The sequence below is a fragment of the Labrus bergylta genome, chromosome 9, assembly GCF_963930695.1.
Source record: "Labrus bergylta chromosome 9, fLabBer1.1, whole genome shotgun sequence".
Classification (NCBI taxonomy): Eukaryota; Metazoa; Chordata; class Actinopteri; order Labriformes; family Labridae; genus Labrus; species Labrus bergylta.
This window is the reverse complement of record NC_089203.1, coordinates 12,483,318-12,500,842: the sequence shown is the minus strand read 5'-3', so window position 1 is coordinate 12,500,842 and position 17,525 is coordinate 12,483,318. Positions and strand designations below refer to the sequence as shown.

The window sequence follows — 17,525 nt, the reverse complement described above, 5'->3', positions numbered from 1 at the left end:
CACACACACACACACACACACACACACACACACACACACACATAAATAGACACATCCAGGAGTCTGCCTCAACCTGCTGATATGAGCTGCTTGTGTTTTACTTTTACACACACGGGTAAATGTTTTGATTAAAAGGCTGTTACTATTTTGCTAGTCACAATGGCTTTGTAGTGTGGAGGGGTTTGCTGCCGTGCTGATGGATGAACGGCCGCTCCCTGCCTCCAGTGAGTGGTTGAATGAGAGAGGAGCTGTCATCGCCCGGCTGCCAACACTGTTGCCTAAAGAGAGAGAGGTGAGGAAGAGAAGGAAGCGGGGGGAAAGAAATTGGATGGAGAAGCAGCGAGAGATGATGTGTTGAAGTGGGAGAAGATGTCCAGGAAAGGAGCAGGGCCTAGAGGAAAAGAGGGGAAAGAACATATATGATGGAGGAGAGGAGTTCAGCATTGGGTGCAGCACACCTCACACCCATATCCCAGAAGACACTGCAGCGATGGCATTACGTAAAAAAGGGGGAGGAAAGCAGGTGCTTGGAAACACACGAAGCCTGTGATCAACAGTTCTGCTGGGCTGAGTCAACGGTTAAACGTTCCGGTTACTCTGGGGTCCCAAGATGAAAAGTTTCACAGCATTCGGTAAAGGGGAGACTTAATTACGCTGTTGTTACGCATTGTGCTGGACAACCCATAAGAGGATGACGGCATGTCGTAAATCTTTAGAACAAAAGAAGTGAAAGAAAGTATCTTCATCTCTCTGAAGGGAAGGAGGAGACATTTATATTAGAGATGATACTCAAGTTCTGAATGTGACATCAGCTTTGTTGGTATTTACAGAATAGGATCTGTTTCAACTTGTCCTCCTTTGTTGTATTAAAAAGTTAACTATGAGCAATGAAAACAAAACAAATCTGTTTAACAAGTCTAATTGCCTGTTGGATTGAAACCTTGATCTTAAAAAAAAGCCTCACTCTCTTATCGCACCGATTTCAAATCGTACCCAGTGTGATGAACACTGCCAATGAGTTAATATTCATTTACAACCATGTTGGTTCAATAGTAAAGGATGTGTGGATGTCTGCTTCAAGGCTGGAGTTTTTTTTAATTTTATTTGAGAGCAGTCTCACAGTGCCTCCTATGGGTGACCGTTGCAAATTGCATTGATGGGTTTTTACTCCAAGTTTTGAACATGTTCCTGAAAAGTGGACCTCATATGCAGTTAGTGGCCAAAGGGGCAGAGAGTATTTCAAAGTGTAAAAGCAAAAGTGGATGGAAATTGAAAATATTGCATTTTACTATTAAAAAAACCACATTTTATCATCATCCGTGTCTTTAAAGGAAGTGTGGAGGAGTTGTGAGTTCTCGGTGGCTGCAGTTTCTCTTTTTCCACAGCAGTCTTGCCAGCTCTAGCAGTTTTCCAATTGCCCATACTGGAGATTACAGGATCCTGACAAATACTTCAGTCCAGTGCAAGAAAATGCATCTACAGCTACAAGTATAAGCCTCAAGGAGCTTTAGTTAATTACCTGCAGAGCAACTGTGCCAACAATGTTTGCACCAAATGTTCCGAGCAGAAGAAAACTGCAGACCATTCTTCTTCTTTCACCACTAGCTTTTCAATGTGGCATAAGGCTACATGTGATCAGTCATACTAGATAATGATAAGCTTTTTTGTTTTGTTTAGGAGAGGCAGAAGCTTCATCTATTTTCTTGCCCCTGTTTTTCATGTATTCATTGTTTCTTTGTCAGTAATTGTCCCCTTTCATATCTGAACTTTGACTTCCTATTGTGTGTTTTCCTGCATGTGTGATGATGTTCTTACCTGTACAGTACTTGATTAGCCTCACCTTTATTCTGTTTTTGTCCTCATCTTTCCTTATTCCAGTTTGTCCATGAACCACATACCATGCATTCGAGCGTTCCAGGCCTATTTTTTATGTCCCTTTTCTGGTTTTGGAGTTTGATTTACACCTGCTTACTGTTGGACTGCTTTGTAGACAGAAAACCATGTTTTTCTGTCTTCAACAAACAACAACTTTAATTTGAAGTAGCTCTGCCATCATTGAATAAGCTCTCAATAGTTATTAGAACTGAAGATGACACCTTAAAGACAGTAACACACAATTCTTTTTAACCTCCTCTGTGACAAGCCAACACATCGAAGAACCTACAGTGTGCATGTCATATCTTGATATGTTGAATACATCAGTCACAACTTCAAGAATTTCCTGAACAAAGAGTGTCATGTTCTAAATGCAGAGGGAGCTGAACCAAACACATGCCTAACTGCAACTGATACTATTAGTACAGAAATATATGATCTCCTGTAACTCTACAATGTAAAAATGTCCACATTTTGTCCTATTTGAACTTAACAACCCTTTGTTTAATATTCACAGTTCTCACATGCGTTTGTTATTACGTGTGTGCTTTGGTTGCCATTTTATCTCTTTAAATTCTTTAATTGCAGGTTTCTCTGATGTATTTTGTAACCATGTGTTTGTGCTGCAAACACAAAGTTCCCCTAAAGTATCATTAAAGGTTAATTTAATCCAGTCAACTCTAAATGTTGAGCTGGTTAGGCATGTCAATTAGGGAAGGTAGAGATGAAAGTACCTAACAGCAGCATTATCACATTTGGTTTAAATAAAAGACAACCCAGGGTGATGTCATTTACTGAGCAATTTAATTTAGGAAGTTAAGTAAATTAACTGCAGAAGTACTCACGGCTTTTTCGCCAAAACATTCAGATCAAATTTTGCTCTTTGGAGGTCTCTTGTTTGGCTGAATTTGTGTGTATGTGTTTGTTTCTGTGTGTGTGTGTGTGTGTGTGTGTGTGTGTGTGTGTGTGTGTGTGTTTGGCCTGCAGATATTTTTACAGCTGGTTGTGTAACCTATAAATAAAAACACAAAAGTGGTAAACAAGAGCAGAATTGAAAAAGCATTGTTAAAATTAAAACAATCCCTGCTCTAGGTCTTATAGGAACATCTTTGCATGTCATTCTCCAAATCTTTTCTTCCCCCCTGTCCTTACCTGTCAGGTCTCCCTCTCTGCCAACTATCTATAATACTTTACATTTGCTCACGCAATAGGGCCACATGAGACCTTTAATAAAATGTCAAGCAGTAGAAAAAAAAGTTCAGAGATTTTGGTTGTGCTTGTATTGGCTGGACAATAAAGGTCTCATGTGAGAAGGCTGTCTTTGGGAGAATGAAGCGCTGGTAGTAGAGTGTGTTGTCCATACACAAAATCCCTAGTTCCTGCTGGACACATGACAAGATATTCCAGGGAAAGACTCTGAACCCCAAAGAGCTCTCATATGCAGATTATAATAGATTCAAGTTAAGAGTTTGCCAAATAAGAGCTACGTACCTCCAGAAAACTGATTAATGGAATTTTATGGAAAACTTGAAATTTAGTTATTGACTTTGAATTATAGGTACAGTGTCTATTCTTTAGGCCAATGTGATAAAATGGACTGCCACCTGTGATTCACGTTTTATTTAATGGGGTTATTTTATGCAGTTTATTATAATTCCTTGTTTGTCTTGGTATGGCATTTTTAGGATATTGGAAGACGCATTACTTGTCTTTTTTATGGTGCAGCTGAAGTTATTTCCCCCCAGAAATCAATCTTTTTAATGCTTAGTAATAAATATACAAAACGTTTTTTTTAAAGGTTGTTCGACAATCACAACATTGAAAAAAACCAAACAAAAAAACCCCACTTACATTACATTTTGGCTGATTTACCACACTGGTCTTGCTCCTGGAGGACGGTGAATCGCTCGCCGATTTCACTGATGCATAAATCCCAGGAATGATAGTCGAGCACAGATAAGGACAGAGGTTAGATGGAATATGGCTCTCTCCAGAGGTTTGAGATGCTGTCAAAGGGTTTTCTCGTGGATACCTGTGCTTATAATAACCTCGGTGGTGTTATGGTCATACTACGCCTACGTATTTGAACTATGTGTTTGTAAGTACGAGGAAGTGTCTTGGTTTGTTGTGATTTTTGACCCTGCAGACTTCGCAGATTGCCGCACAGCAGTGTTTACAGAAATATCCTTACAGACCGACGGAGCTAGCGAAATATGCGGATGTAGTTCAGGGTGTGTGCTTTTACTCTGTCGACATAAGGTTTCGCTTACAAAGAGTGACATTTCTATTTTATTTAGCGCTGCCACTTGGAAGGAGCAATGTAAACTCTGTATTCATGAAACGACTGTCATGTCCAGCTTAGCAGCAACCTGTCAGTCTGGCTAGTCGAGTTAGCCTCCAAATGTTGACTCTTCTGAACAACCAAACACTTCATTACACTGTTGCTGCTCTCCGCTTGCTTTTTTTTTAACCATAATGTTGTTGTTTTTTACCTCCACAGTCACACTCACCAATACATTAGAAAAAGGTGAGCTACCCTCTCATGTTTCTGCTACAGTCAGTGTGCGCTGCTCACAAAACATCATGTTTTTATTTGGATGTATCAATTATAGAGATTGTTGATTTGTTGTTGCAGTGGCCTATCTGCTGGTGTTTCATGTGTGCTTTGTGATGTTCTCCTGGACATACTGGAAGTCCATATTCACCCCCCCTGCAACATCATGCAAAAAGGTATCCGAAAGTCACAAAGATGACAATGTTATCTGTTACCTGTTTCTTTTACTGCTTTAAGTCTCAACATGATCTACCTTGTCACTACAGTTCCAGATGTCATACTCGGACAAGCAAAGGTACGAGATGGAAGAGAGGCCAGATGCTCAGAAACAGATCCTGGTTGAGATCGCAAAGAAACTACCCATCTTTACACGAACTCAGTCTGGAGGTAAAATTGATGTTTCCACCGCTTGGAAAAATTAGAGCAGAGTCTGCTCTTGTACAAACTATGTGAAAACCAGAGGTGGGGGGGGGGGGGGGGAGGGGGGTTACCAGGCAGGTACATGCATTAGCTGCAGTCTGTCATCTTGCACGTAATCTGTGTGTTGTGCTCGGGCAATTAGCTCTGTGTGTGTTCCCCGAGCATCCCCATCCAGTGCAATCAGCCAATGCGTCTTTTTCATTAGTGCTGATTGCTGAGACTAAGTTCTAGGCTGCAGGAAGAGACTGAAGGGGGGAAGCTCAGCTCAAATGTCGCCCATTCAGCTGGCCATTCTCTTGTCTTTAGCTATCAGGTTCTGCGACCGCTGCCAGGTACTGAAGCCTGACCGCTGTCACCACTGCTCAGTTTGTGAAACGTAAGTCACTCTTTCCTCCTCAATCCGTTCATCCAATGAGATTGTGTCGGGCAAGGAGATATTTGTTGGCCAGGGACTACTGTGATAATTAGAGGACGTTGCTTTGTTGGCACATTATCTCTTAGAAATGTTACCCTCGTAATCAGTCAGAGCAGAGCTTAACCAAAAGGGATATCAGAATGCACATTGTGTCTATATGGTGTGAAGAAAAGTAATGATTCAAAATAACTGCAGAGCTGTTTAAAATGAAATGTGGATTATTTTATTTTTTTAAAAGTATGTTTTTCTTTTAAAGATGTGTCTTGAAGATGGACCATCACTGTCCTTGGTGAGGAGTGACGAACAGTAGCACACATTTCCCTCTACTGAGTAATTTAATTCATCATTAATTCATTAGTTTTGCTCTGACACAAGTTTTTTTTTTTTCTTCAGGGTGAACAACTGTGTGGGCTTTTCCAACTACAAGTTCTTCCTGCTTTTCCTCTCCTACTCCATGCTGTACTGTGTGTTTATTGCAGCAACAGTCTTTCAGTATTTCCTCAAATTCTGGGGGGTGAGTGATGTTAATCTCAATGTTTTCCTTTGCTCTGTATGTGAAAATGGATTATAGGACACATTTGAGTTGCACCTTGTCATCACTATTTCAGTTCTGCAACAACAGAGAACTAAAGTCTTTGTTGTGACCTTTAAAAGAAAAAAAAAACACCATTTGACTCAAGTTTCTTCTTCTCCTGTTTCTCTCTCCCAGGGGGACTTGCCAAATGGTCCTGCAAAGTTCCATGTCCTCTTCCTCATGTTTGTGGCACTCATGTTCTTCGTCAGTCTCATGTTCCTCTTTGGCTACCACTGCTGGTTGGTGGCCAAGAACCGGTCCACTTTAGGTGAGGATTTACATATTTGGAAAACCCGTCAGTGGGTAAAAGTGAATGTGGAGGATTGAAGCACGAGGACTTATTCTGACCCAGTTGATATTTATTTTTATAGAGGCCTTCTCAGCTCCAGTTTTTGTCTGTGGACCAGACAAAAATGGTTTTAATGTCGGCTTACGCAGAAACCTGCAGCAAGTATTTGGAGAGGATCGGAGACTGTGGTTCATCCCTGTCTTCACAAGGTGAATAAGATGTGATGCATTATTAGACGACTTTCTCATTATTCAGTGATGGTGCTCTTGTTGTATTTAATATGCAGCTGTTGACCAGGCTCTAGAAAAGAAGAGTTTCACAATAAATGCTGCAGGGATGACGTTATTATTTACACATACCTGGAAGTTGTCATCACTTTTGTTCCCCTATAGAGAAGCCAACATTATTTTTGAGTTTTGATTATCAAAGATACAATGTTTGTGTTTTTATCAGGATAATCTTTGAAAGTGAACACTATGTTTTATGCATTTCATTGTGTGAATGCAAATGTGGTCAGTAAAAAGCTATTGTGGGGCTATAATCAACACATAAACCAAACATAAAATCAGTGATTGGATAAGAGTTGAGCTTATGTTTGTGGTTCCTCAACGTGCTTCTATCCTTTTTTTTGCATGTCAGCCAAGGAAATGGCCACTACTTCCCCTTGAAGAATCGGAGTTCTGATTCCCAGAACCCCTTGCTAGCCAATGAGGACATGTGGGAGGAGTCTGATGACGGCTCCGAGGAAGGAAGTCTGGGTTAGTCACTTTTTACTCTGTCATATTTATTCTTTCACATGTTCTATGTCATTACAAGAATATGTACAATTTTTATTCAAAACTTTCCTGAGTGTAAATATATATTTTTGAATGAAGTTGAAATCTCATATTATTTGTGATGCCAACCAGCACAGTGCTACTAGATAAACAGGTTTGTTAGTAGTAGTGGAAAGTCCTCGGAGAGTGTCTCAGGAAATGTGCTGTTTTTAGTTTTCAACAACAGTAGCTTTGGCATCTAATCCATAACAACATTGATTTTGGACTCTTGATGAACTGCAGTGCCAGGCGGTGATTGGTGCAAGTTAAAAAATGGAATTTGAACAGACAGAGCTCACTCTGACCTTTTTTTTAAATTAAAGCTTGTGTAGGCTTCTGAATTATACAGAGCTGAATTTAACATTTCCAAAGAATTCAGAGTGATTTGATATTATTTTACATCTACCACTTGACTAATTTCATGCAAATAGATAAAGAATATTCAGCAAAGTATCAGATCAAACAATTTGCTCAAGAGTAAATCTGACTGGGTCCTGTTATAATGAATGCAGTCGAAGCAGCACAACTACTCTACTGTAATATTGAAGCACTACCTGCACACACACATGTAGCTCTAGTTCTCCTTGCTTTCCAAACCCTCCTTAGAAAGTTTAAAAAGACAATTTTCACCACGGAAATTATTTTATACCTTTTATACTTGTTTGGAAGGTTTAGAATTAAGAGGAAAATGTTGATTTCTTTTTACTTTCAACTTTCTCTCAAACATGGCTTAGATTTATTTGACTGTTTCTCTTATGTTGAGAAATTCAAATGTACAACATTGGAATTAAAAGAGATCACTAGATTGTCATTTAAATCTTTTAAGTCTCCAATTCCAAATAATTTTTTCCATGAAACGTTTTTCCACTAAAGCAGTTAATCTGGATTCATTTTAAGAGCATTATTATTATATTTATATATATTTTTGAAACCTTCCAGCACCAACAACAGGAAGTCCAGAAGTACATTTTCTAATGACCTATAGATGTGATTGCAAAAGAGAAAAAAGAAAAAAGTCAAATGTGTATCAAACAGTGCCATTTGCTTTTGAAATGATGTTTACATATTCAGTAATCTTTCCACCTGCATGGCCTGTGTTTAGATTCAAACCTTTATATTCTGCTACCACCTGGTGGTCACATGCATCATATTGTAAACTACTGCATAATCTGAACCCATTTTATTCACAGTAATACATGCTAAAATATATTTTTTTGTTCTTTCCTTTATTTCAGCTGAGGACCGAGACCCCTCTATTACCATAGAGATGGAGGAATAGTCATTTTAATGTTAAGGACAATTTCTACTGGTACAGGGGCTGTACAGTAAATATAATATCAGACACACTGTGTACCACGAGACAAATGCATTCCAAATCATGCGGATTTACTAACACTGAAAGAAATTCTGAAGGGGGCCAAAGGTGTGGAAAAATCAGCATTTGGATCAAATGTTTTACATAATGACAGCCAGTAGCTTCATCTCTCCTCTCCAGGACGACAAATTCAGTTTGATTTGGAAAAAATAAAACTTTGCAATATTACCTCGGAAAAAAAGTCAACTGCTGTTTAACATGGACTGCATATTTCCCTCTGGAGGTTCATCTCAAGACACTGGCATCTGTGAGTTTTTGAATTACTGTAAATCTGGAAGCTTCTGTCCGGCTCTGGACTTTTGTATATATGCTGTTTCAGTTGGCCTGTGGGTTTATAGTGTTGCACTGCAGAACCTGGTCTGTGCAGGGGGGGCATCGAACCTAACACCCATAATGCTCAGAGGGGGTCTCTTGTTATCATTCAGTGCTCTGGCCTCTTCCAGTATTGGCTCTTGCCGATATTAACTTGAGATTTTAGATTACTTTTATTCAACAAACATATAAAAATAACCGACAGAACCTGCGCCTTATTAATATATATTTATTCTTGTGTTTTGGGAGTTTATTTCTCCTGAGAATGTATCGAGCATCCTGCTTGTGTAAGTAGACTGTGACAAAATGTATGGCACCTATTTAATGAAGAACCTCATATATTATATATATAGTAGGAAAAGGGCAGGTATTATAAGTTTTCTTCTTCCTGCTCTTGTTTGCTCATGAACAGTGTCTCAGCATTATGAGAAAATATTTTTTGTTGTGTATTATGGTGTTGAAACCATACACTGAATTGAGCAAATAAATAAATCAAATATGAAAATATGAAATATATTATGCTTTAATAGACAATATCAACACAAATATTTAGTTAAAATGCCATTACCAATGATTAATAAGGAGGGTGACAGTAATGAAAACAAAATTAGCTTCATTATTTAGCTTTGGTATGCAGCGCACAATGTTTGGAAATAAAGTTCTAAATCTCATCGAGTATTATAGCAAATATTAAAGCTAGGGTAGGCAACTTTATAGAAACCATGCAGAGAACTTCCACTGCCAACAACTTCTGTAGGACGAGTTACCTTGAAGTGCTAGAAATAGGAGCGAAGGCCATGGTTGTCATTGTTAAGCATGGCCAATTACCTTTCTCTGCCATTCTTATGTGAGTGGCTAGGCGGCTTAATCATTGTGAAACCTCTGCAACATGTACAATGAATGCACAGGCAGAGTGCTCCTAGGTGGGCAGGGAGGTATGTAGAAAGGTATGAAGACCATTCAAGAATTTCTTTTGACCGACAGAGAGTGTTCTTATTACAGTCCTTTTGACAGCCACAGTTACAGGATGGCTTGTTTGAGCATTGGTTCAACTGATTTAACAAAAACAGATCGCCTATCCTTGCTTTAAGAAAATGTCTGAATCCAAACCGGAATATATCATATATCAAAAATTAAATGCTTTTGTCGTCTTTGTCGATATTTTAAAAAAATGCAGTAAGCAGTTCACATTTTTTAATGTTCTGGATGAGTGTGCATGACATACTGTGACATTTTTTTTTAAACCACCGTCACAATCCTTTTTCCTACTATATCAGCCATCTCCAGTACATTCACACCTCTGTGTGGATGCAGTGATCAGGAAACATGTGAGATTAGCTTTCTTTGTAGGCACAAACTCAAAAAGGAGAAGGTGCAGACTTTTTCTTTGTCTGTTTTCTCTTTTGATCTTTTTGAATATACCGAAAACTGTACATGTATGATATAGACTGATCTTCATTCACTGGTTGGTAAAGGTCAGCTGCTCTAAATGTTTTCTACCTGTGTTTCTGTTTTTTTGAGATGTTTTGTTTTGGTGTATGAACTTGTGTATTAAATCCAGTGTACATCTTATTAAGAATGATTGAAATGTTGGGCCTGCAAGCATCAAACTTGATGCTGATAGATCTTGACACTTTTAACTGGCTTCCTCTGATCAGTTTTCTATGTTGGGTAAGCCAAATTCAAATGCTGCTCATGCCTGAGGAATACATAACATTACATAAATATGTCACTTATTAGTTCATCTACATGTATTTATCTGAGGTATGATTCTGTGTTTGGAAGCATGTGTGAAATGTTAGGGATGTTGAGTGGATCATGAATCTTGTGTCTATTGTTACCATATTTAGCTCCCCTTGTGTTTTGTTTACTGATTCATAACTGCTGCAGGCGGTATCTGTATATTTTGCTCCATTAAGTGACACTTGAAATAAACTATTGACGCTATGCGCTCTCATCAAATAATAGGATATTTATACCATGAGAAGCTCACTAATTATTCCCAGTGTGCAGACAGGAGGGAATATATTTCAAGCTCACACAGTATGGTCCCTTTTGAACCCTGCTTTGGAGTGTGTGATTGTGTCACTTCCCTTCTTCAAAACCTGTGGACCATTAACAGTACTGAAACCATCTCATCGTCTGTCTGATAACAAATATAAATTCTTTATTTTCCACCACTTGTTGAAACATGCAAAATAAAATTATCCAAGTTGAACTCTCTATGCTGATCAGCGTATTTCTCTCTTGATCATGAGTAAACACAGCAAAAACACATGTAAATAAATACAATCCATCAGATTCATCAGTTTATATCAGTTTGGGAACTTTGGAGATCAAGTAGCAGTATTTGGCACGACAAGGAGAACATGAGATACATTTAAATAAACAACACAAAATATACTGAAAAGCAAAAAGCAGATCATGTTCATCTGGTTGTCGTTGGTTCAGTTGGTGCCAAAGTACCTCTGTCCAAAATGTGTTGGAGCCACTGGATGAACCTCTGTGGTCAAGATGGTGATGTCTGGGAACTCCTGGATTATAGAATTGGCTCCTAGGAGATAATAAAAGGTATTACACTTTTAATGTAGTTTATAAAGCCTTATTAACATATTCAGCATTTGTGAAGCTTCACTTGTAAAATAGTGGTTGTACTTGATGCAAAAACAAATAGAGAAACTTATTTTCTTTCTATGAAATAAAACAATTTGCTTGTTTTGAACTTGGTCAGCACAGATGTTCCTTTTCCTTTGCCTCAACATTTTCTCAGCCTCAGCTGTACAGCACTGCAGCCCAGCCGAACTACTCTTGAAGCTGTCAAGGTACATTTATGCTGTTTGAAGGCCACTTCAATGCATTTCTAAATGCTGGACACGGAAGACATAAAAAGCCACCCAAAAATGTCAACACTCAAACGTCTCTCCAAAAGGATCAAATTTAGGCATGGATACACATTTGGCAATTTAAGCCTTTTCAAAAAATGCCAAAATATAGGAAACTAAGAATGTTCCAAAATATTTTACAGTTAGTGTGTATAAAACAGACACACAGGATCATATTAAATAAAGTATGAGCCAATTACTTACACAACTTAGGTTAACATACTAACACTATCCTTTTGACACACTTACACTAAAAAATATTTTTTTTAAATAGGGTTTTTCCTGGACGATGGTTTGGAAACAAATCTAGTAGGTTTATAAAAATGGAGAAAAACAGACTACATGCTCTTCAGAGCATTAAAAGGGATAATTACAGTTTAAGAGAACAGAGCCTTCAGATCTCATTATTTGTTGTGCAAAGTGGAAATATAGGTTTAATAATGGCACTGAAAGAAAAATTAAAACCCCCTCCGTTTAACCTCCGTAAAACCACAAAAACCAGCACCGATTGTCATGGCAATCAGTTTAAAACTACTGCAACATGTTTCTTTGTGGTTTTTCACTCATTTAAAGCCATTGTTGCTGAGTAGTGTCACTGAACAGCACTGCAGCTAAACAACACTGCAGTTGGTTGCCAGTAGTATTTAGTATGAAGACAATGATACAGCAAGAAGAGGGGTGGAGAGGAGAATGCAGACTGAGCGTGTGATCTGGTGGGTAAACAAAAGAAAATGGGTGATGAGCTGCGGTGTCAGTGATCTGGCTGTGGTGGCGTACCGTGAGGCGTGGAGAAGAGGCTGAGGAGGATAATATGTCTGGGCTGAACTCCATGCTCTATCAGCACCCTCACTGCCTCAATCACAGTGTTCCCTGTACCTGCAGACACACAACATCAAATGTTTGACTCACATTTTGTGTTTAGAGGGCAAGATGTCACGAGACATCAAAAGCATCATGGAAAAGGAAAAAAGAAACATTAAAAAGAGGGACATTTTAAAGTTATAACAACCAAAAACAGCAAAAACAGAACCTATAATATACATTAATCAGACAGTAGTAAAAAACAAGCATCAAAAACAGGAGCTAAAATAAAGTTAGACAGTTTCAAAATGAAGTTAGTAAAAGTTACAGTGCACTGTCATATTGTTAAAATGGATATTAAGATAACTTCATTTAATAAAAGGCTGCTGTAAACATGTGAGTCTTCAACCTTGATTTAAAGAACATAGAGTTTCAGCAGACCTGCAGTTTTCTGGGAGTCTATTCCAAATATCTACGGAGCATACAAACTGAAAGCAGCTGCTCCATGTTTGGTTCCGAATCTGGGGACAGAAAGCAGACCTGCCCCAGAAGACCTGAGTGGTCTTGATGCCTCATAATGTATCAGAAGATCACAAATGTATCTTGGCCCTAAACCATTAATGGCTTTCAAGACCAACAGAAGTATTCTTTTCTGTTATTTGAGAGGCAAGAGTCTGTGTCAAGACCTCAGAACCGGAGTAATGTGATCCACTTTCTTGGTCTTGGTGAGGGCTCTAGCCGTGGCATTATGGATCAGCTGCAGTTGTTTGATTTTTCTTTGAAAGTGTCACACACCTGGGGCAGGGGGTGCGTCCCTTTGTGATGTCATGAAGGGAAAATCACTAAGTGGCCTATTTGAGCACACATTTTCTGAAAAGTGGAGAGGGCAAAAGACGGAGAGGATGGACTTCTCTAATAATTGGTGGATTTGTAGACGGACTAGGGACAAACATTAATGTTAGAAAAACATAGTAAAGTGTATTTAGCATTATAATAAAAGAACCTTAAAGTAAAAATCTAATAACTTGACCGTTGCGTATTTCTGGTCCATTATATGTTAGAATCTGAAAAGGGTACTGAGTTCTGTGCTGTCTGATCCATCCTTCAGTCTGGGTATTTGACAGGCTTTAATTTCTGACCCTGTTAGGATGCATTAGTGTAACCATATGATCCATCAACCTGACATCATAAAGCATACCTTCAACCTGGTTTGGTCGGCACCATATTTCTTCAAAAACTGAGAGCAGAAAAATGCTGCGATGTGACATCGGCAAACCATGGCTATTAAGATACTATTTTTGTTGTCTCTCATTATGCTATTCAGCAGCTTGGTGGCCGTCTCCCAGGCAGTGTATAATTTCCCCCATGAGTGCTATAATTATCAGAACAGTGTGAATGGGCAGCTCTGATGTGGAAATGTGGACTTGGTGGTGAAGGTCAGCTCAAGGGAGATTTCTCAGAATGAATAAATACATGAAACTGATTTTACATTTGCACAAAAATAGACATCTCTTGACATTTATGAGCTACTGAGGGCGACACACTGGTATCCACATGAAGATAAACTCTGTTACTTACTGAGGATGGGGTACATGAGCAGCACTTTTCTCCTGTATACATCAGGAGGGAATTTGGCATAGTACACCTTGGCTTTCTGTGTCTCCTCATCACTCTGGATGAGGATCTTTCCAATCCGGATGGAGCGGCAGCAGTCCCGTAGACCCTGCTCCATGGCCTCACCTGTGGGGAGACGCACAGAATGAAACTAGAGCCTAACTGGAGCTTGCTTGCTTTACATCATTCTTCATTGTACTGTTTTTAATTCCTCTGCCTTGAACCAACACTTTCCCATTTCAACCACTATTCAGACACATACTGTGATACTCATTAACCTCAGGACGGCACTGTAACAATCAAGTAAATGTTTTACAATCATCAGTAAAAACAGTTGGACTTGGCGTCAATTTCTCTCATGTTCACTGCATCTTTTCTATATGCACCTTAAAATGCCAAATTTTGCAATTATTTTCCTTTTTTTTTCCAAAATGCATTTTTTTTCAACTTGTCATTAACTTCTGGGGCAATCATCCTTAATCTAGATTTCATTTATTCCAAATTGTTAAAAAATGCTTGATAGGTCCATTTTATTCAATTTTTTTTATATTTTGAAATGGCTAAAAAACAATTCATGTAAAAACTCTCTGCTGAAGCTCAGGCGCTCCATCAAGTATTTTTGAAACTAGATTGATCTACATCAACAGAGCTCCAGTTTGAAGTGATGACCAAAAAAGGTATCTGAATCAGACGTATTGTTACTAATGAAGAGAAAAATATAAAAACGCTGCCACTCTGCTTTGACCCTATTGCAGTTTGCTGCTATTTTTTGTTGAATTAATTTGTTTGTTAACTTTTTCCAAGTATGCTGATTGACAATAGATTACTGAAATGATTGTAACCCTTGCAATGAAAACAAAATGAGCCTATGTTGAACAGAACACCATTTTATACACTCTTATTTTAAGGAAGGAATCAGAAGGACCTTTGATTTGATAGTTTTATGTTGCTTTTAAAGTTTTTGGAACTAATCATCAACCCTTGAGGATTTGTGTCCACTGACGTGTGAACATAAACATCAAAGTAGTACTTCAAGGACATAACTTGCGTTATACACTGTTGGGATATGATATGTCCATTTTTTTTTTTTACTTTATGCTCTAGCATCACTGTCAAATAATAATACAGTTCTTTCATTTGAGAGGGATAGTATTCAAGTTTCTTCACAAGGGAAAATAACCTCTTATGTCTGCTGTGAAGCCTTCATAGAATATGCTATAAAAGGTACAGATTTATTTAAATCAATTTATTATAGTTCTACAATATCTAAATGATCAATCAATTTCAGCATACAAAAAAACTGCTGCTAAGAAAGTGTGCCATCAGGAGCACAAGATAGTCTGACCTGATTAACTTACGCAGAACAGAGTGTACAGAACGAGTGCACAGCCTGCAGAAATCACATATGCATGGGAAGACATAATAAATGTCCTGACGAAAGAAAAGGCTCTAATTTGGTAGGTAAGCTATGGAAGGTTTAACTTACCACTCCTCATTATGCTGACTCCACAGTTGCCTCTTTCAAACTTGACACCTTCATACTTGTACCCTGAGGGTGGAAACGAAACAGGAACACTGTCAAATGTAGCCGCTAGAAACAAGCCCACACAGTCAAACATGCTGGAGGTAAAACACAGCATGGATCCTGGTACAATAGTTATTAAGGTATTCACATTATTATAATTGGTTATCTATCCAGCACAGTTGGAGGTGGAGGGGTCTTGAACATTGATTTGTATTACAGATTCTCACCGGTTGGTGTGGTCACAGTGCACTCTGAATAAGGAAGCTGATTCAAACCCTCTTCAACTACTAGTCTGATCTGTTGTTGGAGAAATAAGAAGCTTCAAACTCGTGGCTTATAAACACAAATGTACACAGCATTACCAGTAAGTCAAAATCTTACCAGTCGATCAGCACAAAACACAAAGTCTCCTCTGCTTGTTGTCCTGAAAATGTGTACATACATATTTGATTAAATAGTTCAGAATGAATTGTATGCTGTAAATACATAAATCTGCTTAATAAGCGTAGACAAACTAACACAACATTGCATAATTAGTATTCATTTCCGTCATATACTGTATGGAAAATGTCTTATGTCATCATGCTTTCCTTTAACTGCCAAATGTATTACTCAGGATGAATTTACTGAAAATATGGAAAAGGCTGTTTTTGCTGTGCGCAGTGAATCATTTAGTCTGACACCTACCCAGTTCAAGGCATTAATAAAAACAATATAGAAATAATCAAACTTGTGGCTGGTGGACTTTTATTTTTGTAGGTCACTAGATGCATCTGTATTCATTTCAGTCTGTGTCACTTTAAGCTTAAACTCCTTAAAGAAGCTTGAAATGGTGTTATGGTGGATATACATTTTTTTCCCCTGCAACGTAGGTATCACCTTTATTATCCTGGGTCACCTCGTGTCAGAACTTTACTCTGGCTGTACAATATGTGCACACATCATTCAGATTTCACACTCAACTTTCCTCAAAACTCAGCCTGACAGATCCAGCATAGTTGTAAACATTTGAATATCTCCTGGAGGTTGAAATAAAGTGCTGTGGATTTGAAGGATGCAGGACACTGGGACCAGAAGAGGTGAAACTGGATCAGCCACCCCACCCAGTTTAATCAATACCAATGTTTCAACAGGTCAGTTAAAGTGGTCAGATTTCAGCCATCTGCAGCACTACTTTAGACAAACAAAAAGACATACTGATGATTCAACATTCAAAAAAAAAAGAAGATACACCGTTCATTTGATACTATGCCATAAAAGACTGTATAATAGACTGTACAGGACTTTAGTTTGATACAGTTTACATGCTGTATTTTGTGGAATAACAGGCTGCCTTAAAATTGAGTAACATAGTTGCCAGAACTTCTCCAATAAAAAGAAAAAGGTTCCAGGGTCAGGGGTTAGGGGTTAAATGAATCAGAGGTATGGATGTTTGTTGTGGTATATATACGCCAATAGATGGAAGAGTGGGGACTCACTTGTCTCTGATTATAGTCTGTAATTCTCGTATCTGGTCGTTCAGAGGGAGCAGTTTGAGCTGAGGAAGTCCAAGGTTATCCTGACTGTCAGGCTGTATGGTGGCATCGGATGGTTCAGAGTTGGACACCACTGCAGGCACACTGCTGCTGCTGCTGCTGCTGTTGTTGTTGTTGTTTGCAAATCGTACTTGCTTCATTGGGTGCTCCTGGCCACTGTTGACATTGTTCAGTTGCTGATTGTGGCAAGGCATCCTGAGTACGAGATCGATGTGTGTTTATCTATTTAAACCGTGCAACAGCCAGATGGCGTTTCTCGTCTTGCTGCCTGTTTGCCCCACAGACCTGACAAAGACGGCAACGTGTTCTTCCTTCAGCCTCGCCTAGTGCGAGTTCACGCAGCTACCGCATCCAAAAACTCTCCTTTAACACGTCACCCACAAACCTCAAGACATGTAACAAACGCCGTGTTTAAAAATAAATGAATAAAACTAGCAGGCGATGTTTCCAGAAAGCTAAGTAACAAGTAAATCCGCTAGCTGTGCGTGCGTGTGTGTGTGTGACACTTATCTATGCACCGATTACGTCGAGCGTACACC

The 17,525-nt window shown here is 38.8% G+C and overlaps 2 protein-coding genes across 2 annotated transcripts; one reads left to right on the top strand and one right to left on the bottom strand.

Annotated features, from left to right (window-relative positions):
• Nucleotides 1-3,821: 3,821 nt before the first annotated feature.
• Nucleotides 3,822-10,852, top strand: zdhhc15b (zinc finger DHHC-type palmitoyltransferase 15b). The gene is made up of 11 exons (XM_020647875.3): nt 3,822-3,973; nt 4,376-4,402; nt 4,511-4,605; nt 4,696-4,816; nt 5,156-5,225; nt 5,521-5,553; nt 5,658-5,778; nt 5,974-6,106; nt 6,210-6,336; nt 6,767-6,885; nt 8,178-10,852. The coding sequence occupies exons 1-11, from the start codon at nt 3,856-3,858 to the stop codon at nt 8,219-8,221; spliced, it is 1,008 nt and encodes a 335-aa protein (XP_020503531.1). The 5' UTR covers nt 3,822-3,855; the 3' UTR covers nt 8,222-10,852.
• On the bottom strand, nt 10,773-17,525 carry uprt (uracil phosphoribosyltransferase (FUR1) homolog (S. cerevisiae)). Its single transcript, XM_020647876.3, has 7 exons — nt 16,930-17,525; nt 15,833-15,875; nt 15,679-15,748; nt 15,413-15,475; nt 13,891-14,052; nt 12,289-12,387; nt 10,773-11,183 (listed from the first exon to the last, which is right to left on the bottom strand). The coding sequence occupies exons 1-7, from the start codon at nt 17,178-17,180 to the stop codon at nt 11,077-11,079; spliced, it is 795 nt and encodes a 264-aa protein (XP_020503532.1). The 5' UTR covers nt 17,181-17,525; the 3' UTR covers nt 10,773-11,076.